This window comes from Plectropomus leopardus, chromosome 22, assembly GCF_008729295.1.
Source record: "Plectropomus leopardus isolate mb chromosome 22, YSFRI_Pleo_2.0, whole genome shotgun sequence".
NCBI classification, from domain to species: domain Eukaryota; kingdom Metazoa; phylum Chordata; class Actinopteri; order Perciformes; family Serranidae; genus Plectropomus; species Plectropomus leopardus.
Window position 1 is genome coordinate 11,026,694 of NC_056484.1, and position 24,724 is coordinate 11,051,417.

The following is a 24,724-nucleotide window of genomic DNA, read 5'->3' on the forward strand; positions in this document are numbered from 1 at the left end:
CCACAGTGTGTGTGATAGTTTGTGATTTTGTTTGTGTGTTTGTTTCTCCTGTTCCCATTGACTCAGCACTGTGTCAGGCAGACTCTCTCTCCACGAACTCGCCATGAAAGTGACCATTATCATTAGAAACTCTGGCCCAACTGACTTTCCAACAATATGGTATTAATGGGATGCAAAGAAGACTCATACTACCCCTAAAAATGAATATATTAGGACAATCAAATTGTGTTGCAGCCTACAATAGACATCTTGAGCAACACGTCAACGAAGCCTAAATGCCTAATTCACTAGTCAATCGACGGCAAATTAATTAGCAGCTATATTTGTAATCTATTTAATGTTTTATTTCATGGTATTGAAGGTATTGGTATTCTATTTTTTATGTATTAAATGCCTGTGTGTCCTTTTGTATCATCTCTCTGTATTTAGACGTTTTTGAGGGTCTGTGGACACAGCGCAGCAGGCGCAGCTCTCCATGAGTTCTTTTTTTTCCTCCTACGCAGCAGTTTGTCACTCGCAGGGTCGATAATCGATCTGTCGATCTGTTCACAGCTGATCAGATCACATGGATGGATGAGAGGAGCAGTTTGTAAGTGAAAGTAAACTTTTAAACCCAAGACAGCAGACAACAGAATGAACGGTTAGTTTTGACTTTCAATGCACTGGACGTTCTCTCTGCCCCAAGTGTGCTATAAATATCAGATTGGTATATATATTCCAGTAGTCTATTTGTGGTGGGCCACCACAAATAAATGAATGTGTGGTAAAGCCTGTATATACATTGCACTCTCTTGTGCAAGTACAGAATTGTTGTTAGCATTGTTGCACAATAAATAAAAATATTATCAAAGTTCCAATGACCAGGTGCAATATTCAAATTGCAGGGTCTCAGTTTTTTTGATAGAGGTAAAATGTGTCACAACATACCAATATAAATGAAGTAGTGTTGGTACCAATGGCGAATACATCATACGCCAGATGTAAGGGAGCATGCTTGTTTGCTATAGACTCCAGCAATTTTTTTTTGCATATCCCGCAGTCCTATAATCCCCTACTCCACTGTTCATCTGTATGGTCATTTACACATACGACTTTCATCACCAAAAAATGCCAAAAACAGCTCAGTAAGGGAGCTAGCTGCAAACTTTTAGAGCCGCCTTCTAAGCTGAGCATTTAATTTTTTAAAAACAGGTTTTTCAGGGGATTTTCCTTTAATTAAAGATCAAAACCACCATCCAACATTATGCTAATAATCCCTAAAAAATTTACTACACTATCACAACTCATGAATACTATATCAGATTTTAGGAGAATGAAACAAGTGGACTAAGAATTTCATGAGGCAGACTTGAGCCAGTGTCGTAACAGCAAAATAACGCTCCTCCAGCTTTCACTTCAAAGCTTAAAATCCTCTATTTTTTTAGGTGAAAAGAAAGTAGAGTACACACAGACACACAGAAATAACAGACAATGACACACATACAGTATATCCACTTTGACACATGCAGCCACACACAGTCTCCACTCATTCTGCTCCAGTTATGGCTCAGCAGATGACACTCTGCTGCTCCGCCGCTATTTATAGAACAGAAAGAAGAAAAAAAAAGAGACGGGAAAAATCCCATCTTGTCTCTCTATTTGCTCCGTCTCTGTCTCTCTCTCCTCCATTCCCCTAAAGGCTTTAGTTAAGGTCATGCAGAGACGGGGGAGAGGGAGAACCAGAGAGCGAGACAGACACAAAATGGGAGGGCGAGTGATCAAGCGACAAACACAGACACACAGGCATGCATAGTTGCACACAGACAGAGCGCATCAATATCACACTTTGTTCTTTCAGTCTTGCGGTTCTTCAGTTCTATTTCCAGACGTAAGTGAACCTGTTAAACCCATTTTGGTTGGGTTTCTTTTTTGCTTGAATCTTGAGCATCAATTGGTTTTACTTGAACTCTCTTAATATAGACATCAGAGAGAAATGAGAAGAAGAATAATCAGTTCATCTGTTTGTGCAGCATCTACCTTTCGGACTGTCTATTGTTGGATGTTGTATGTAGCTGTATTTTGGTTACTTGTCATGACAGCTAAGCTGCACTTTTAAAGTAATAATCCAATATAACAATAATGCAATTTAATTAATACAAGTTAAAGTAATAAACCCATTTGAAGAAATGTCTGTAGTCATTTTTTATTCATGAATGTGAAAACTATTACAATATTTATGTATTTGCAGTATGATGATCTCCATTATGAACTGATGGTCGGGGGTGACTATCACAAAAAAAAATACTGTATTAAGTTACTGCTGATGCAAACCAAACATTCCCAACTGCTAAAGCTTCATATTAAAAGCATTTAGCTTACAAAACACAGTTTAACTTTAATTATGAAGCAGTCACAGGAAATTCAAAGTCTTTATCTGGTACTTTAGCACTTACTGCTATTGCTGTTAAAAAATGCATCTGCAAAATGAGACAACAGTCATTATCTGCATTATTAGTCATTTTTTTGACAGCAGATCAGTTTTAAATAGTGCAAACAAACTGCTTTCACTGTAGGAGTATACTTTCACTGTATAAAATGATGATGAAATGAAACCGACAGTTATCATACCATATGTATTTTCTCATTTACTGTGTTGAAAAAAAAGTAAATGGATGGCTAATGCCACCTGCACATGTGTTCCTTTTTCACTGCTTGTCAGATTTTTAACACACACTTCCTTTGAAAAATGGTTTTAAGTTATCAAAGTGTTAGAATCTCTTGTTTTCATACCATTCATTGCAACTAATAAGGATAATGATACAACCGTACACAATAATAGTTTCTCAAATGATTATTAAAACATGACTGCAACCCTATCAACTCATGCTATCTCCAGCATAAAATCAGATCATGGTTGTTCACAGAATGCTAAAAGAAGAACAAATCTTGCCTGACAACTATATTAAAACAACCAATATTTTGTTTTGCTGCACCGTGAACTCTGACCAGTAGTACTGCTGATACAACCACTAACTACAAATGTCAGCAAATCAACCAGGACTTTAATCTTGAGATTGTCATTTTAAATCAAGGCTTTCTCGTCTTTCTTTTCTTTTTTTAAATCACAATGGCAGTCTCTCAAAGAAAACAAAAAACAGCTAGCCCACAATAAGTCAGCTGATTACCAAGCATAAGCAGTACTAGCCAGCATGGTTGAATACAGAAATTTAAACTTCACTCAGAGAAAATCCAATGAGCACAAAAACACCATCTGATAAGAGGCATGAAATGTAAATTCATGAGGAGTAGAGATTCAGGCTTGTAAGACATTTACACACACACACACACACACACACACACACACACACACATATTTATTATATACCCCATTCCAATAAGGAATGACATCTTATCATTGGAATGTGGGGAATCTGGGAGAGATACAATGAACCCAGGGAGCTGCCCCCTCCCCAAACACACACAGAATAAGAGGTGAACACAAAGAAAGAGGAGCTCACTTGCACGTGCACACACACATTCTACACACAGACTGAACAGCACACACACACAGCTAAATAGTCTGTGCAGAGTCATTGCCCAGACAAAAGCAAGGGCAGACTAAACACATTCAGAAAAGACACATAAACAAGCACTCAGTGTTGTAGAGCAAGCAGCCTAGACATGCAGCTCAGGTCACTTTACGCTGATGCAGATGACCGGCAGTTTAGAGACTAGATCTATTTTAGACTGAGGTCATATACACGCACACACACACACTCACAAAGGTCAAATGACGTGTGCTGATCCATTCCTGTCGACACAGTGTTGTGATTTAAATATGAAAGAGATTGTATTTTAACTTAACAGCCGCTAGACCCTCAAAAAGCACCATGGACAGACCTGCCATAAATGTTGCATGTACTGAGAAGACAGAAAACATTTTTGTGAAACAGAGAGAAACTGAAGTGCTGACAGATAGATGAAAAGAAATGGAGGCAGCAGAGTGATAAACCCCAGCATTAAAAGCTTTGAGTAGATTTTCTATTGCAGCACTTTTGTCTGGTGACAACATTTCTCAAAACTGACTTAATGACACCTGGAAATGGAATCTAAATGCCAAACTCTTTATCCTCACTGATGCATTATCATTTCTGCAGCTTGAGAAGCGAGTCAACATCAGTCCAGATGTTAGCACAAGGGTAGTGATACCACTACATTCATAAATCCCTGCTGCACTTTCGTCTTTGCTTTCTTCACAGACACCAAATACCCACTTTCTCTGTCATTCTGTACCTGTTTATACCTGGTGTAAACATGTGTCCTGAGCGATTGGATCACATGTAGACAGCTCTGAGTAAAGATATGAATGCACTAAATGTTTTCCCAATGGGTCTTGAGATTGGATCGCTCAGATCACATTCGCAGGTACCTAATTTTTTCTGCAGTGTGTACGCTAATATGTCCTGGGCCACATTGATGGACTGCCTACTCAGCTGACATGCTTGCTAATCTGACATCCCACTGGATAATGAAACCTTCTTTTGGGGCAGTTACACAGACGCATAGCTGAAGAACTGTCTGCGGAGCCGCTCTCCTTGCGAACAGCAACATCTGCACAGTTACCATGAGCTAACACAGCAGCAACAACCGTTAAACGCCTCCAGCACGGAGTTCACACTCCTGCAGCAGAAGTCTCCTAGCAGCGCTCATCTTGTCATGAACAGAGACGGCGGGACAAAGAGGGGCTGCAAATCAATACACTGCATGCAGCCTTATGATTAAATAAAACTGCATTCATTAGAAATAGTACAGACTGTAAGTGCACATATAGTGTGATAAATCTCCTGCTCGTTAAAGACAGAAATTGGTCTTTGCAAATGGAAATGATTCACATGTTTATCTGCATATAGAGTGAGCGAGATCTATTACAATAAGTTACTTGAGACGCATGTGGAGATGCATATATTGCCAGGTTTGAACACAAAGACATAGAGCTGTCCACTTATGATCAGATCACCCAAGACACATGATAATACCAGATGTAAACAGACTCTGGTTTTCCAACTGTTTAATTTAGTTTAGAAATATGTGTTTTCTATTATTACAGTGGTTACAGATAATGTCCTACAATTGAAATAGGTTTCATTTCAACCAGAGCCACGTTGAACCTGTCTGGGGGAACTGGGCAGACTGGTGCTGTTTTATATATGAGAGACACTTTAGTCAGACACTAATTTCATATCAATTAAACCAAAGAGTATCATCGAGGACCTGCTCTCTCAGTTATTCTGAATAACAGGTTACAGCTAAACAGTAACATTTTCGGTGTATGATATGGTGTCTCCGGTTCATCCACTGCAGTTTCAGTCAGTCTCGGGAAGTAGAAGCTGTACATCTGATCCCAGATTTGTCATTTCTGGCTCAAAACAACGTGACCCAATCCCCTGCCTCTGATCCGCAGCTGCTGGCCAATCGTGGCTCTGAATTTCCAGGATATGATTATTCTCACAATGTCAGTATTGTTTTGCAGTTTCCTGGCAAAAAAATACATAAAAAGTGGAAAAACAATAACCCTCTTTTCGCTAATCAGGCACACACTTGCATTTAGTCATGCTACTGTGTGTGTGTGTGTGTGTGTGTGTGTGTGTGTGTGTGTGTGTGTGTGTGTGTGTGTGTGTGTGTGTAGCCAGTTATGTCCAAATTATAACAGAGATTCCTTCCTTAAAGACAGCACTGAATATAGTGCTGAATAGTGTTGTGGGTTCAAATGCAGGTCCTGTATTGCTACGCACACAATATGCAATGTTTTTGCGTCTCTCTCTCACAGCAATGTCTAGCACATCAGAGATGCCTTGATAATAATCTTCAAAGTGGAGATTACAAAAAGATCAATGACGGAGGGAATGAGTGAGCAGCAGCGAAGGAGGAATTGGACAAAAACAGTGTGAAATTTAAGGAGGGAAAGATTGATGTCAGGGGGATTAAGATGGAGAGAGAAACAGATGAGAGAAGGAAAATAACAAGAAGAGCAGGAATAGATGGAGGAGATAAAGAGAAGGAGGAGTGATTGGAAAGAGCAAAGCTGAAACGGGGAGAAGAAAGCGAGAACTCATGAGAGAGAATAGAAAAACAGAGAGAGAGCGTTAAGCTATGTCATCATGTCTCACTGTGCAAGTCATCTAACATCTGCCTGATGCATTCAATGTCCCCGACTCACCCCTTCACACACACACAATCTCTGCATCAGCTGTAAGCATACATTGATTTTCCATGAGTCAACACACACCCGGTTTCCAATTAAGCTGCACTCTCATTATCATAAAGTACAGTTATGTGCTTATCAGCATGCTCACACATACGGATACATTCAATGTGATGTAACCTCAGACACACACCCTCAGCAGTTTCTCTCTCTTAGCTCTTTTCATTCACGGGATGACTATTTAAAAAGAAGGAGCCAAAACACTTGAGCATCTTCAGCTCCTTTGACTTGCACAAGCACACATGCTCAAAAGTCCGGTTTCAGGATTGCACTTCCCTCTCTTTTTTCTAAATAAACACAGAAAGGGGGAGGGAGAAAGCTCAATCATTTTTCACTCTGAGCACACACACACACACACACACACACACACACACACACACACAGTCACACATAACTAAACTGTGAGCACACATATCCCTGAGCACTATCAAGTGAGATTTATGTGTGTGTGATAAAATGCTTCACTCCCATGGGTGGAAGGTGTAGATGACGTGCAGAATTTTTGACTATATTGGAATTACTCAGCACACAGTGCGCTATTTTAAAGGAACAGAGTGTAAGATTTAGGGCATCTAGCTGTTTAGATTGCAGATTGCAACCAGCTGAAACTTCTCCATGTGCCAAGCATGAACTCTACCCATCAATTCTTAAGAAAAATAAAAAAAAAAGACTTGAAATACAAGCAGCCTTTCCTTTTTGTCTGGTTCTCCATTACCTCAGCTAGCTTTAATGCTGCATTTCAAAGGCATTGTGATGTTTTGTGATTTAAATGTGTTGACTCTTGTTTTAGTTTCTGTTGGCTTTGCTGACAGACAGCTGCGTTAACATTTTTGAAACATGTCGACTGCCCAGCCTTCAGTCTCCACTGGTTCCTCAGCTGCTCTGCACTGTGCTAACATTAGCTAGCTAATGGTGCTGCTCATTCGGCAATCATCAGCTCTCCCTGTGGCAGAGCGCGTTGCTGCGAAAAACATTATGCCAGCCCTCCGGTGTCCCCGCGTTAGTAAGCGGCTTCACTTTGAGTGCAAAACCCCTTCAGCATTGTTAAATCAGTTAGCGCCACAAGCCATGCAAACAAACAGTGGTAACAGAGCTAAGAGTGATAAAATAATTAACAATGGTAGAGGGGTTTTAGAGCTCAAAATTGTAACTGGTCGAAAATATTCTCTGCGGTTAACCAATGACAGCTCTGAACCTGGTTATTTAAACCAGTAAAATCACTGAAAAAAACAGTTCGACGTCACAAATCAGTCTTTTTTCAATGCTCTCATCATGAAAGTACTGCTAACTGGAAGCCAATGCCAAAATCTGAATGGTGCTATCTAAAGCTAGTGCTCTGGGCTACAGTAGAAACATGGTTGTGCAACATAGCAGACTCCAGCAATGAAGACATGCTCTCTGTGCAGATATAAACCGCTCATTCTATGGTAACAAAAACACAATAATTGTTATTTCCAGGTAATTATACACTAAAGAAAACATACTTATTATATCATATTCCATTTCTGCCAATATAGCCCCCTAAATCGTACACACTGAACCTTTAAAACATCATTTTATTCATTGCATTTATAACACTTTTACTGCGTGAAGGTCTAGACACTTATAACACAACTGGAAACAGCACTTAGGCCATGTAACACTATGACCTTCCACTGAAATCAATACTAATGAAATTCTTAAAGGCAAGGCAGCCTGACCTTACTGTTTAGCGTTCTGGGAAACTCGAGTGTGCACACACAAACACATGATTGCACAGAGGGAAGGAAGTACTGTGCAGGGACAGTTTGCATATGAGGAAGTGTCAGCTTCTCTGTCTCCCCTCCTTTGTTGCTCGCAGCTGGTTACTGACACATGACAGAGACACAGAGGCAGCGAGGCAGAGCGTCAGTATGAACTGTGGCAGGACAAAGACACAGCAAGAGGAAGATTGAATATTATAATGAGCAATAAAATCAATGAAAAAAAGAGCTTTCCTTCATGTCCTCTTCTTATCCTCTGTCATCTGCAGATTATCTAACATCAGAGCTGAACACTTGGTGACCTCAGCCCATGGCATTTTTTGGTTTTATCACTCATAAATCCAACTGCCTGAGCTTTGAAGCTTTAATATATCTGAACTACACATCTCGCTTTGTGTGTTTATGCACGAGTGTGTCAGTGTTTGATTTGTCGGAGTTATGTGTGTGTAAAAGGTTACGGCACTCTCACTTTGACACTAAAAATTCTTTGAAATACCAGTCATTCCTGCAGTTTATATGGCAGGAAGTAAACTTGTTTGGCTTTGGTGACCGCTAGATTCTTGAGTTGAGATTCAACATTCACTGTTTTACAGCAGGACTTATTAGAGAAGAATTACAGCTTTACGAGCGGCGTTATCATGATGATGATTGATAGCTGATCTGCACAGACCTACTCCATTTACCAACAACTGTCTGGTGGGGATTTTCCATCTTCCTGACTTCAGCAATGAAAAAGCAAATTCCAGCTTTAAATTCTTTTTTCAGGTGGTTCCTGATCTGCTCAGTCTTCAAAACCAACCATCTGTCCATCACATTAAAAACACAGGAAATACCCTGCAAGTTTAAAAAACATTTCCACTTTAAGTTGTCTATTATTAAACAGTTGAGCTCATCTGCAGCGAGGCTCAGCCAAATGAATAAGTTAACAATCCTCAAAGCTAGCTGCAGTATGTGCACACACACACACAGCCACACCCCCACTGCATACACACATGACCTCATATACAGACTTCTGATGACATTTGCTTAATTGCTACTAATAAAACAGAAACTGAGTAAATTATTTTTAGACAGCATTTCAAACATTTTACAAGAAAAAACTGCAAACACAGGGTTAGGGGGATGGTTAATACTACTTTATAGAAACTTCACAATCAATCAGCAGTGAGAGCTGGCCTCTGCCAAAGGCTTGACACAGCTGCAGTGTGCTGTTTTGTCAGGGAAATCTGAACCTCTGGACAGTCTCACCGTTTCACTTCAGCTCTGCTGCCCTGGAGTAATCTGTGGATATTTATCTCTCAGAAAAACCAGGATGCAGCTTTTACTTGCTTTTATACATGTACTAGTATATATCATCTTCTACTCAAAATATTCACATGCGATACTTCACCAATTCCAACTGTGTCATTTAAGACTGGAAATCATGTGGCAGGACAGTTTATGTGATATAATAGTTATGATAATAACAACAACAACAACAAGGAAAGTGCATGGATGTCCACTATGCGGCTGCCGGAGCTGATCATGGCCACTCTAGACAATTCTTGTATTTTCAGCAGATACGTCACAGCTAGTTTCAGAGGATACAATATAATAACAAGGATTAATGTATTTTTATTAACTAAAACGCAGCCACAAGTCTTTGATCGATGTCATTTATAACTGGACTTTGAACGGTATCAACTTTATATGTAGGCTACGGCACAAGAAAGAAGGAAGTAACAACAATTAATCGACTTGAATTGCCTTTGGCTTTGAACTGTGCTATTAAATGAAAATTGCCTTTTCCCAAACAAACACACTGAAACGCACCCTGTATAATTATAAGCAGCAGACAGAACAAACCGGGGCGCAGCCATAGCAGCCCAAATGTGGAAGAGCTGTGCTTTGTGGAATTGTCCCTCCTGGCTCCATTAAGATGTCGGTGAAGATAACAAAAAAGGTGATTTATTCATTTCGTATTGCACCTAACTTCAGAAGAGTCTGGAATTTATTTGCAGATGCTCGGTTTCAAAATAAGAACAAACTATTTGATGGATGTAACTTTTTGAGCCATGACAAAAGCAAAAACGCGGCGTACAGCAGACTATGTAAACTATATAGCTTGCTTTTAAGCCGAGTCGACTTTTAGAAAACTTGTGTCCCTAATCGATCGGTTAAGAGGAGTGAGGAGTCAGCAGTCAATGATGGTATAAAACAATCAATAACACAGTTGGGGTTTTTTTAACAGTTGTGAATAATTGTAACTACGAGAGGTCTTTGAGCATACAATCGTACATGTGCACAAGAAATACGAGACTGATAGTCCAATAGTTGGCAAAATTTACTGCAGACAGACAGATACACACACTCATGCACACGACCAAATGCATGATATCTGCTGGGCGTAATATTAGTTTTTGCAAAGGCTGTTTTTCCATTATCTTAAAAATGTATACAGACACTTTCTGTGAAGGCGAAGCCTCGTCATTTGCATTTATAATTTGAGATAAAGTTGTAACAGATAATAAATAGTTCAGTGAAACTGCCTTTGGGACATAAAACTTTTTATATGATAAACACTCTTCATAAACATCTCAATGCCCTTCTTTTTGCTCCAGCTCTCCCTCACTCTGCGCTTCCCTTCCTCCAACCTAATCTTTTCTCCCTCCCTCTGGCCTTCTACCAGCACATGGGCCGATTTTAGGCCAGTACCAGGTTAAAATGGGTCATCACTATAAACAAAGTGCCGCAATGCTAAAATTGGACACAGTGAGCCATATTTATTAGCCTTGTTAGATTAATTTTGCATATGTCAGGAGACAGCAGTGATATGACTTAGTAATACAACTCCTCACATACAAAAAGAATGAAATTGCAATAAAAAAAAACAATAAGAATTTATGAGTTTGATGAAAAAACACAAATATTCTGCATTGGTGCAATACTTGCATATTCCAACAGAGCTGTCTGAGCCCAGTTTCCCTCCGAAGGCACCGACTGAATGACCGTTATTGGAGGAGAGCCTCGGAGCCCCAAAAGTGTACGTGTGTGCTTGTGTATGTGTGAGGAGGGGGCTAATCCGCCTTGTGTAGCTGTTGAGAGAGAATTTTCAAGGTCTTTGAGTGCCAGTGGAGCTAAGAGCCTAAGGTCACACACACACACACACACACACACACACACACACACACACACACACACACACACACACACACACAAGGACTCGGGGGTCCCTCTTTTTTTCATCCTCAGTTTCTCTGCTCCTCTCCCTCCCCCTCATCCTCCCTTTTCATTTCCTTTGTCTTTTCTCTCCCACTTTTTCCTCCCTCCCTCCCTCCTCCCCATGTTTCCCGTTTCTCTATTCTCCCACTGAACTCCCCACACGAGCACCACCCTCTTTCTTAAACTCCCACTCTTGAGCTTTCCCGCTGCCAACACCTGATCACCTCCGACCACATGTGCTCCAAAAGTTCTCAAAAACACAATTTTCTGTTCTAATTTTTTTCCCATTTAATCCCCTTTTGCTCTTTTACATCTCTGTCATACCCCCTCTACTAAAGGTATCTGAATGCTGAACAGGCTCCTAGTGATCGCCTCACACACAAGGGGGCTGAACTTTGCCCTTTACCCCTCCTCCCTCCATCCCCTGCCCTCTTCTCCTTTCTTTACCCCCCTCTTACTGCCTTGTAGTTGACTCATTCTCTTAACTTTATCCTAGTTTTATGGAGCATGTATGCACTTCTGTTGTCACTTGGTGGAAGTTGTTTTGATTGCGTGCTAACAGCTCACTGCTGTCCTCAAGTGATTTTGAAGCCACAGTGATGAAACTGCTTGTTTGGTCTCACCAACCAGTCCCAATCCCCCAAAAATTTCATTAACAGTGCAATAAAACAAAACAAAAGTTGCAATTCCTTAAATTTGAGATGCTACACAATAATGAATTCATCCCACAATTCATTCACCATTCTTGCCACTTCATTAACCACAAACACGCAGATAGTAACAGTATTGATGTTTGGTTATCTGCTGCAGCGACAATAACTCCTACAACAATCTATCAGCATCAAACCTTCTATTTTCACACCATTTCCTGTCACACTGTTTTTCGTCAGGAGGTAGGAGGTGGGGGTGATATTGACCAATTCATTGGCTGTAGGCTTTTTTCCTGTTCGTAACTATCTCCATTATATTGGCCTTTAAATATCGACCATCGATCAACCTCAATTTTCAAGTAATTTAACAAAAAAATCATCAACACTAAAGCTATTTCTAGGTTCAAGATTAAACTGATGACAAACATTTCTCTTTCTCCTTTTTCTCTCATTCCAGGAGAACTGCGTCAGCCTCTTCTTTCCCATCCATCATCTTCCACCCAATCTAACAAAGCACCTTCAGATAAGCTACTGAGTGACCTTCCTCCTGTCTCTCCACTCCCTCTATCTGTTCATCAATCTATTTCTTAACTAAAGCTTAAGCAAACTATCCGCTCTACTATCTGCTCTTTCCCCCTCCTCTTTCTCTTCCTCTGCGTCCATCCATCTAAGCGCTCTCAAAGTAAAACAGAAGTTAACCTGCTTTGGATCATGTGCACAAGAATGTAAAGACACAACCCCCCGAATCTCCCTCTGAAAACACACACATACTAGAATTTAAACATATTACACGGATGAAAAGACACACACAGACAGACACACAGATACACACCGACACACACACACACATATACGTACAAACGCACATTTGCCCGGAAAACCGACAAGTTCCAGATGATCACTACTCCCACAGATCTCTAGTTCCCATGCCCACCCAGTGAGTGAATGTGATTGGTTGTTATGTGTGTGTCTGTGCGTGTGTGTGTGTGTGTGTGTGTGTATGTAACATTACTCCCACCATTCTGCCACATGTCAGCAGTTGCTCAGTCATCTTTGACACACACACACACACACACACACTCACCGGATTATAGCCCGGCTCTGCAGAAATGTACTTGTCTCTGCATGCATATAGCCGAGTCACCGCAGGCCTTCAATACCCTTATATAACACATGCAGTATACAATGTTTAATGGAACTTTTCATTCCAGTGATCGAGGGCATTTTCAATACCCCATTTGCATTAAATCACTGATGTATCTTCCGATTTATCTTTAGATTATTTAACCAAACTGAAATCATTATTAAAATCAATCCAAGTTCTGAATCTGACCTGATAAAGACCTCTGGACAGTCTCACCGTTTCACCTCAGCTCTGCTGCCCTGGAGTAAGGATGCAGCTTTTATTTGCTTTTAAACATGTACTAGTATATATCATCTTCTACTCAAAATATTTACATGTGATACTTGCAATACTTCACCAATTCACCCATTTGACCCAAAACATTCGGTTTCCTTCTTTGACAAGCAAGAGAGGCAGAACGAGAAAGAAAGAGGCAGAGTGAGAAGGCTCGACAGAGGCTTTGTTTTCTGATAAACAAGCTGGTGTTTCCTTGACGCAGGGCATCAGGCGAAGCTGATTTTAGCTCCTGGGATTCAGGAGGACTCGAGGAGCATCTTGTGATGGAGATGACAAGAAAACAACCGTGCAGCCCCGCAGGAAATAACTGCACACTGAGAGACACAAACACATGCAGATTTGCACAGAAAACAGTCTCACCTCGATGTACTTTTATGATTCTAATTAATTTAACTTAAGTATGCTGAAAATGTGGAGCAGGACAGAAAAGCTAGCCTAGGTTATTCATGCCTTTCAATCCACAAGGAGAAAAAAAAAACTTCTCTGTGATTTCTGACGTATTACAAATTACCATCGGTATGTGGCTAATTGTGTTATCCCCTTTCCCTAATATTTCCTGTCATTCTACAGAAAAACTGTACTAAAAAAAGTTAAAAAGCCAAAATTTGATCTTGTAAATTTCTTCTTCTGGCACAGTTACAAGTGTTTCATCAGGGCAAGCAGTTCCACATGAGTCCATGTCATTGTTTTCTTCTTCTGCTAAAACCTCAGCTCAGTCAGAGCCCTGAGTGTCATATGACTGAGACTGTTATTCTCCAAAAACTGAACGCACTTCTGTCTCTGTGAACGCTTGTCGATAAGACAAGCTGCAAAGACACTCCTTCCAGCCAACATAAACACATCTAACTCCTCCGCGCGTGTCTTGCTCACACTTTCTGTCCCTCTCTTGCTTTCTGAAACACACACACTTATGGCAGAAGTTGCATCAGTGCACCAAAATGTAGCAACAGCATCCTGTGGTGAACCGTGTGCCATCCTGTCTCATGTTTCACACTGTGTGCAAGATGCAGTCTTTTTTTTTTTGCAAACCTTTACAAACAGAGAGCTTTACACAGTAGAGCCAGGCTGGTTATAGCCACGGAGAGAGATTATACTGGAGCAGATAGAGAAGTAAATCTGTCCTGTTCAAGGGCACCATGACTGGGAAAAGTAGGTGAGGGATGAAACAATGTCACTTATTCACTTTCAGTACCCTGAATTTCTCAGACAGTCTGGGGATTTCAACATTAGCCATTAACCTTTGGGATACTGTTGTCCTGCTAATTCATCCTACATTTTACAGATAACAAACTGCAACAGCAATCAGGAAATCAAACACTAATTTTTTTAGGCCTTGATTGTTCTGCATCCTCTTCTTCATTCAGGGCTCCTTTATGCAACTTGTGGTAGTCGTAACCGGACGCACTGCAGCATCCTTTCACACACATTTTAAGAATCAACCGTTGATACGAGAGGCTCTGAGCAAGTGAAGGATGTGGCAACGAAAAAACAAAACCATGAGTAATAAGAAAAGAAGTGTCTGATCAAAAGTGACATGCAGGAGTTGCACCATTACTCCCTGGTTTGCCAGATTTTCATGCAAAAATCAGAGTAACCAAAGACAGGATTTTGGCAAGACTCAACTGTGTTTCAACATTTTACAAATACAAATTTGGCCAAGCAGCTGCTGCAAGAACAGGCCAATGATGTAAAAACATTATAAACAGCCAACCAAATATTTTCAAGCGGTGGAATCCATCATTTATAGTCAAAAACAACAGTGTGAGCATCTCTGGAAGACAAATATGACAGCTACGGTGATGTCAATGTAACAGGGCACTCAAATTCACTCACAGCGTAACACAACTTTAAGTGAAGACATAGAGCTCAAGAGGAAATCTGCAATTAAAAGCAAGGACACTCAAAAGTGAGCTAAACTGAGCCAAACCATGAACATGAACAACCTCTTTGGTGTTGCACATCTTGTTGATGGGAAACATCTAAATGTTTCCCCAACTGTTGCACTTTGCCGCCTGCAGGTAGGACGACAGCCCTTCTAAACTAGTCACGCTTTAACTAAAATGCAGCAAAAATCAAAACATCAAACTTTAGCCTAGATGCAATCTGAACCAGTATCTCAGTCTCAATCAGATGGTGATCTCATATCATGAAAAGGAAAAGCATCTGGGTGAGCAGGGAGTTCTCACATATCAGTAACTTCACAATCTCAAGGTAGAAACAGGACATGAAAGAAATAATAAAAAGAGATTAAAATCAGCACCTGAATGGGATTTACCTTAGGGACGACCACAACCACAAAATGACATTCAATTAAAGCCAGATAAAAAAGGAGGCGACAGAGCAAAGGCCCTGAAGACCTGACAGTTTACGGACTCACCTGGAGTTCACACCACGCCACCTCCACTGTCGTCTCCGTATCCAGGCCCTTGTACACAGTCTTAAAGGACCCTCTTCCAATCTCAATGTCAAATTTTAGGAAGCGCCCATCTGGTGAGGTCCCCACAGCTTTTGTCTCCGCCTCCTCTATATCCTCTTGCACTCGTTTTTCGGCCTCCCTCTGCTCTGCCCGTGCTTTGGCTAGCCCCTTCTCCTCCTCCGTCTCCCTCTCTTTCTCGTCATTTGGACTACTAACACAACCCCCGTCCACGTGTTCTATCGCTTTTCTATCTTTTGCCACTTGTTGCGTGTCCTCCAAGCCTCTGGGACGCAATGTGACATCAGGCTGTTTGCCTGCAGTTCTGTCGGTAACATCCAATACTGTCGGGCTGGGCTCTTTTACCGCCCCATCTGCACCATGTTCTTTAGCAGTACTACTTTTGGGATCAGCAACAGTGATACTGCCCTCACTGAAAACTTCCTCAGCATTTGCTATGTGCCCCTCTGCGACAGGCCCACTGAGCCCAACACCAGGCTGAAGGGCCGAGCTTTGCACATATCTTGGGACCTTGCCACCTTCGGCATCACAAACCCCAGGTCCAGAACCTGAGGGCTGTGGTGATAAGAAGGTGGGAGGCCCTTCACAGTCTGGAGGTGAGGTGAGTATAACAGCCGCCTTGCTGGGCAGATCCAAAGCTGTGGCGTTGGAGTCGCAAATGACACTCCGGCGGAAGAAACGGTGCTCTGCTATTTTAGAGTCTCTATCCATGGTGTGGCGCCGACGTTGGACCTCAGGGTGTCCGCTGAGCCTCTCCACAACATGCGAGTCTGAACTAGCAGAGCCGTTCACATTCTTAGGGGGGGACTGGGGTGATGGACAGGGAGAGGCAGAGGGAGGAGGGGGGGCCGGGGCAATGAATTTCACCGCTTTGCCGTTGCTTTCGGACATTCTTCCACAAGGCTTTGACCACAAAAATTAATTCTGTACGTATAAATAAGGACTTGTTATGTATGTGGGCAACAATTTCTACTAGCAAGCTTTTTTTTCACACGAAAAGCTCTCCAGCCGCCGATGAAACTCCAGGAAAAAGAAAAGGGATAAGTAACTCTTCCGCCGCTTCACAATGTCAACTGTTTCAACAAGACAACCTACAGTTCCTACAAGGCCCTTCTGTACAGGGCTCAGGGAAGCCCCAAGAGAGAGGCAGGGGCTTTCGCTCAAAGATTGGGGAGGGAGGGGACGAAAGCCAGTCAATAGAGGGGGGGTGCAAGCACTGCAATGTGGTGACAACCGTCAAATTAACACCCGAATCCATCCTGTTGCCAACATCCAGAGAGGGACATCCACGACATGGAAAGACTGGAGATATAACAGACCAGTGTGGCCTCCCGCAGGCTGATAAAGCAAAATATGTTTGGAATCCAGTCTGTTACAGCTTGACTTGGAGGTTTGGTGAAGTTTTTGTAAGAGCAGTCCTGCTTGTTGAGGATTGGACACCCTGGAGAGGTCGCTGGACTTTCTGGTAAGGCCAGACAGAAGGCTAGGTAGGCCTAGCCTGGCCTAGCCTGGCCCGGCTTGATCTGCTTCAGCCCTTGTCCCTGGAAATAAAAAAAAAGAGAAGGAGGAGAGCTGTAAGTTTAAACTGCCTTTTCTTAATATATCTGACCAATCAGCACAAAATTCATCATCTGCTTCCACTTGACAACTAACCCAACCAACTAAAGCGACCCCCAAATGAGGCTCCCCGCTAGAGTGGCCACTAGAACATACTGCCAGATACAACAACATTTTACCACTATTTGGCCAGTGACCAGCAGAATGAGTGACAGAGGCAGAGTGGGAAATGAAAATCAGCCAAACGCTGCAATTTTTGGTTGCAAATGACAAATCTGTCAGCTTCCCCAACCACTAAGCAGATATGAAATCCCAAATTAAACATTCTTTTCCTCAATAATTTGGTTGGTAAAATAGTGAATCTAAAGAAAAAGGGTTTGATACGCCAAAATGTGACTATTCTCATTCATTTAAGCACTGTCTTAAGCAATTCATTATTCTAGTTTGGCTGTCGGAGGATTAACCAGACTTTGAGCCCCCAAAAGTCTCTTGATTTGAGATTTATCACTGAATATCTGACCTGGGTTGAGCCCAGCACAATCTTTCAAGGAACACTATGAAGGATTTATTTGCATCGAGTGTTGAGGATTGTGGATTGCAATCAGCTGAAACTTCTTCCATGAGCAAAGCGTGGTTGGAATTCTCAGACTTTCAGGGGGGCAGACGTACTTTCTCTAATGCTGTTTGGCCATTGCGAAAATGCAAAAACTTGAATAGGCCTATCTAAAGCCAGTGTTAAGTTTGTCTGGTCTTGGCTACAGTGGAAAAATGTTGGACTCTGCCCTCTATGTAGGTTTCAATTTTGGTGTAACAAAAACACAAGGATTTATTTTTTCAGGTGATTATACACAAAAGAAAGAAATATCCCCCTAAATCCTACACACTGGACCTTTAATCTTCAACTCGAGCTTGTTAACACGAAAGAGAGCTACATCCCACCCCAACCTTTCCTTCCAAATTGCCCCTGTGTAGTTAATGCAGAGGAGTGATGCAGCAGTGTGTGTGCCTAATTGCTCGATGCTCCAAATTTAGCCCAAAGTCACCACTGACGGGTGGACCTCAAGTTTAGGCGACTCTGTGGCAATTCAACAGCTTAGCACGACAGGGGAGAGGGGGCACTCAGAGTGACAGAGATAGAACCACTACACAGAACCACAGAAGTGCTCAAGTGTAGCACACTGCCAAATTGCACTACAGAAAGCTACCTAAGTGGGAGGAATTATGCTTCATTCAAAGTGAATTAATTCATGTATGTGCAAGACTTAACTCCATTGAGGCACAAAGAAACATGCAGAAATTGTCACATTATTTGTTTAATCATAGATAGTTTTTTCAATTAAATCTGTTCCCTATAACTGTGGATTTAAAGCAACTTTGCATAGACTAAAAGTGTGTCTGTTAACTGCAAAAACCAATTTCACATATATCAGCCCTGATGGTGTATGACCCGTTCATAGCAAAACATAGTCTGCACAGTCTGCAAGAAAGGATCTCAAGTTAATAAGTCAAATTCCTCTGCAGCACACAGAACATGACATATGTTGTTGTTCAGAGAATACTTTTAAATCTTACTGGGCTAAATTTGTCCTGATGGCTTCATTTGTCCCAATAGGCTACTGTATACTGTCTCAGTTAAGAGAAGTAGGTGAAGGGTTAGCACTGAAGAGGTCACAGTAGTGCCTTAAAGCCACCAGCAGGTACAGTCTGAGAGCTGTTTCTACCTTCTCTTTAGTAAAATCTCTCCTGTGCAGCTTTGTATATTTTTTTAATATATATAAATGTTTGTATAATGATATGCTATGAACCGGTTTTCTCTTACAGTAATCCCTATTTGGCATTTAATGACACCTGACAGCTCTAGGGGTTAAGAGAAGTCATTTATTTAACCACTAGTAGAAAAGCATCTGGCTTTTTTGTTGTTGTGATTATGACATGTAGTTTATTTAAGAAATGAGCCATGAGAAGATGTTTTTGTAGTGATCTCACACCAGCAAGGGGGTGTTGTTCGGTGTAACTCCTCTTCCATATACAGTTAAAGGAATACTTCACCCAAAAAAAATGACCATTTGAACATCAATTAGTCATGCCATGTTACCCTGAATTCATTAAGATATCTGTTTTTTTTTTGCCAGCCTCTATGGAAAATAGCTAACATACTGATACCTGAATTTATTGATTGTTCAACAACAGCAAAACTATATCAAAACAACTTCTTATAAACTCACATAACTTTCGCAGTATCACTACTATCCAAACACATGCATTTTCACTGAAAATCTTAGTATCAGAGTCTGGCTTTGAAGAGAGCATAGCTAAGTTTCACTTGCGGTTGAGTTTCAAATAGTAACATTTTGGTGAAAATGCATTTTAAGTTTTGCTATTGCTTAACAGGGTCCCCAAAAAAACAGTTAATCACTGTGTTCGCCTTTTTCTGTGGAGGCACATGAAAAAAACTGCATTTTCTTCACAAAGTCAAGGTAACACAGTGTATCTAACTGATTTACAAATTGACATTTTAGTGGGTGAAGCATTTAAAATTTTACACAGGAGCAGCCAGAAAACAGAACCAAATTAGTAAATTAAAATTTAATTTAAAACCTATAACAAAAGCTATCTAATTTACCTTAGATAATTTTAAGGTAAATTCTGCAACATTGTTATTACTTAATGTAAATATTGAATGATTTTCACGTGACAGGTAAGAACACAAAATTATCACGTGTGATGCTTCAACCAATCGGAGCTGTCCTTTCATAGCTACGTTGGTCTGGCCACCTTAGATCAGCCTATATTACGCAAATGTTAAAATGTTTTGCAACTAAAGTATAAAAAGTATTGGTTTGCAGCTGTTATAGAACATATAATTTATACAGTTTCTGATGAATAAAACATGTTTTGCTGTTTTTGCAGGTGGCATAGGTTCCGTTAGCAGGTTTCCTGTCAAATAAACTGCATGTAAACATTAAAGCATGGCCAAAACTGGCTGGTCAAACTTACTTTCAGATAGAAGTAGAAGGCTAGAATTACAAAATAATATCAAAACTATTATAAAACTGTAAAGGATTTGTTGTGATAAGCATCAATACATCACTAGTGCACGCCAACAATTAAATGAAATCCATTCGTTAAGCTCGGATCATTAAAACCTGATTTAAAAAAGATGTTCATCCTGTTAAAAGGAGCACAGGAGCAATTAAAAAGTCCCGGGTGCATGGCAGTCGTTAAGGAGCTTACTGGTGATACAGGCTAACGTGACAAAATGTATATATTAAGTTGCGTAAAAACATGCATTTAAATGCTTAAAAAATAAGTTACTATGTGGGCTGGAAAGAGTGCAAGACTATTTTAAATGTCCTGAATCGTCAGCTTTGTACAAACTGAGCAGCAGACCGTGCAGTGAGGGGCTCACTGCTGCCTGTTGAGGAACTCAAAAAAACGAGGCTATGCAGCTAACTTTGCCTAAAGGCAAAAACAATACGCGAGCAAAACAGTCACGATTTATATAAAGCATTATAATAAACCAAAAAATGTACCGTTACCTATTACATTGGTGTTGGTTGTGATGGCACCGCAGAAAAATAAAGGTAAAACTTGATTTAAAAGCCCTTAACTCCTCTGCAGTGGGGGTCCGCTTCGACACAGCACAAATGTCAGTATAGTGCGTCACATTAAAGCCACAGTTGGTTGCCGAAAACCCCGAAAAAAGACGCTATTTACAAAAAAAATAACTTAACGTTATCCTTCTCAAAAAGGTCCGAACAGCGTAGCGGTGAGCGGTATGAGTAGCAGCCGACAGACAGACACCTCCCACCGGGCAGAGAAGCCAAGTTCGCTCGCTGTTGTCGCGGCGGCTCTGGTACTTCTTTCTGTCTGTCTCTGTGTTGTCTGTGTCCGGGTCTCTGCAACCAAAACGGTCACTGTTTCACTCAAAGATGCTTTATCCTCATCCGCATCAACATCCAGTCCGCTCCTGTGGCCACTGCTTCGCTCCTCTTGGCTTGTGTGGTGCAATAAATCCGCTGTGATCCACAGTTATTCCCTGTTTTCAAGCCATAGGACGGCGGCTCCGTCTGCTCTCTGCTCTTCTCTGGCGATGACTCGACAAGGCGACGGTACTGCTTTCACACAGACGTGCCGCGTCAAGCGGTCTCCATTAAACCCGGATCATACAGGAAAAGAGCTGTCCTTTCAAATTAAAACAAAAATATCTATCGTCAAAAACCCCAAACACACTGATGACCTCTGTGTGTGTGTGTTTTTAAACAGTGTTTACAACACACTACACACACACACACACAGGTTACGTCTAACTATTGTATATTTTCCCCGTGCAGGAATGCCTTCTTTTGGCATTTGTAAATATGGCTTTTTAACCCAACTTAAAATAGTAATCAATTGTAATCAATAGCCTTAATAAATTATTTTTTTTCATAGAGTACTTGAAATAGTTTCATTAATAACTACATTTTAACAGGGTAATCAATTATATTTCAGATGACCAGGAGTAGAGAAAATAATGCATTTAAAAACGGAAAACTACAAAACTATGAGCGTCAAAACATAAAGTACAAAATTTTGTACTAATGATCTTTATTATTGTATATAATTCCTGATGCATCAGTATGGACATTACTTTAATCATTGGCATAGATGCCAAGGGGGGCACATAGGACATTTGTCCCTGCCAATGAAAACATGAAAGTAGAAGCGGACTTTTATTTTTACTAAGAAATATATTTCCCCTATAAACTGACACAGAAAGGGCAATAAATGATACATAAAAAATATCAGAATGCAAAAAACATAAACCCACATAAGCATGTTTAATCTAGTGAACAGAGCTATTGTTGAATAGATAATCCTGTTTTTTTAGGCTACGTGAGTGAGTGTTTGTGAGGACATCCTGCAGCTCTCACGCTAGTTACAAGCGCCACACCTCCTATTTGTCCTGTGTTGTTATTATTTCAAAAAGGACAGCAGATGCAGCAGTCTGCATCTGTTTGATCTGACAGAAGTCCAACTGTGGCCCTGCTGTGTCCAACAAACAGAGCCGGGAAGGAGAGGAAACACCTCTCACCTTTTGTTTTGGTTTGACAGTTATGGAGTTACAGCCTACAAGTGTATACAGTGATACAAATACTTTATTTTTAATGACATTTAATGACTTTTTAAACTCAGAAGGTTATATGTTTTGATTATATTTTTAGTGAGAGAATTGGTCTGCGGGACATTTATTAGGAATTTTATGTTGACAGGTCAAACCGGAAGCAGTGTTGTTTATTCTGGTGATTTTGACCGAATCTTGCAACCAGAGCCAAACTCCAGTATGCTGATTCAGTCATCAGCTGCAGCGTGATCCAACACATTAACACTTTTATTTTATGTCATTTTTGATGCAACCACAGTCAAACCTTCTGACTGCAGCCTACTGACCTCTTGTATGTTCATTTAGTCACCTCCTCCAAACAGCCCTAAAAGCTTGTTATGTTGATATTACTCAACTTTATTACAGATTACTACATTTTCTAAAAAGGAGTGAATATCCAGAAATGTTTAATGAGATCAGAATGGGCTTATTTAATTAGTTTGTTTTTATTTTTATTTGGATCTAAAGGTAAAAGTCAGTGCATATCAGAATGTCACCACAGTTGAGAATTTTCCAAATTTGCCCATCTATTAGATCTACACACTTTAATATTGAGCTGCAGCCCCTCTGGCAAGAATAATCAAAACATGGTTTCAACATGCTCATCAATCTGCCACATAAAGAAAAGTTCCTATACATTCACTAATATTCTTTTGTCTCTGTGGGACTTCCTGTTTGTATTTGACAGCAGGGGTTAAAGGGTAACTTTGGTATGTTTCAACTTGAACCCTCTTTTCCCACGTTTTTGTGTCTAAGTGGCGACTGGAGACAACTATTTTTGGAACTAGTCCAGTATTGAGCGAGGGAGCTGCAGCCTGCAGCCGCGAAACATGCTGCAATGTAATCACTTGGGGCATTTCTGCACTGTCATTTTAGGTGCACTCAAAGTGCTTGTTTTTTCCACTGACAGGCTCATTTTAATAACATATAACTCACTGAATTCAAAGTTGATGGAAAAAAAAATAAAACTAAAAAAAAAGCTGTGTTGACTCTTCTTTTTAGTGCTCCAACAAGCACCAACTGTGGTTTGGTTGAAACTAACCCTTAATTTACCCAGTTAGATATTAAAATATGCTGGCTCTGTACATGATAAATTTACTGTTTTTATGTTTCTTTTCAACAGAATTGGGTGGGTTTGGAAATAGCAATTTCTGGGCTGTTTCTGGTTAAAAAAAAAAAAAAAAATGTCGAACAGGACTTTCACAATCTAAGCCTGTCAGTAGCAAAAACTAGCTTTTTCAGTGGATGTACATCGATGGTTTGCTATTGCCCAGAGTAGTTACACTGCAGCCTGTGCAGCTGTGCTTTCGCTCACGGCACCAATGTAAAAAAAAAGGTGCCAGTCACAAACATTTGGAAAAATAAGGCCCAGGCAGACACATATCAGGATGACCCCTCTTAACACCAAGGCCCCTGAAGTCAACACACAGCAAAGAGGGATCCCCAGATTAGAGCATCATATTTACTCACTGAGTCACTTTATTAAAAAACATACATGTATGTATATAGTAATAAAGAGCAACTAGTCTGATGCCTATCTACCACCTATTCATTAATGTTCTATCAGGTATTCAGCTGTTTTAAGGCCCCATTTTTAAAAATAATTTAATTTGGAAGAAATCAAAGTGAGTCCCAAAATCCTAAATATAACTATATAACTATCTTTGTAATGATGCCTTTTGCTTAGAATGATGACTAATCTACCCTGAAATGGCGATCAATTTTACTTTTACTTAACACAATACCCTTTTGGGAAAACTTTGAATCTTTACTAATTAAGAACCATTCTTCACAGTTGTCATTTCCTCCGAATATTCATGCAAAACTTATTTAACAAATTGTGAAAACGCCATAAAAGTCACCACTGGCCTGTGGGGCTGTAATCCTTACTGACAAATGTATACAGTCATTGCTGTATCTTATCAAATATAACTGTTATCTTAGCTTCAACTCTTAATAGCAATATAATTTGCTCAGTATTGCTGCTACGCACTCAGCAAACACTCCTGGATTGATAAAGAGTTGCTTTGGATTTTTTTTTTTTTATACCTGCTGTGACTTTCAGACACCCCAGTGCTTGTTAACCAGTAGGCGGGGACACAAACTGGGTCATGGACTTGTTGTTTTGGATCTTCACATGACCACAGTTTAATATTAGCCTGCATGTTTCTGTAAAGAGCGATTCATTCAATTTGGGGCTAAATTCCTGACCTGAAAAAGAGTACGGTGTATGAATTTGTGTGGTGTTGTGTGTTGCTCTTTTGCCTGCATGCACACATGCTGTACATGTTTATTCTGCACTGCACTCAAAGTGCTAAAACAATATGTGAGGC

The 24,724-nt window shown here is 40.5% G+C and overlaps 1 protein-coding gene across 1 annotated transcript in view; it reads right to left on the bottom strand.

Moving 5' to 3' along the window:
* wnk1b (WNK lysine deficient protein kinase 1b) overlaps positions 1–21,330 on the bottom strand; it is a 112,882-nt gene extending 91,552 nt beyond the window's left edge. Inside the window, 2 exon segments of the mRNA XM_042511329.1 lie at positions 15,632–17,229; positions 20,785–21,330. Of these exon segments, the coding sequence (XP_042367263.1) occupies positions 15,632–16,579 (948 nt within the window). The 5' untranslated portion in view covers positions 16,580–17,229; positions 20,785–21,330.
* Positions 21,331–24,724: the final 3,394 nt, after the last annotated feature.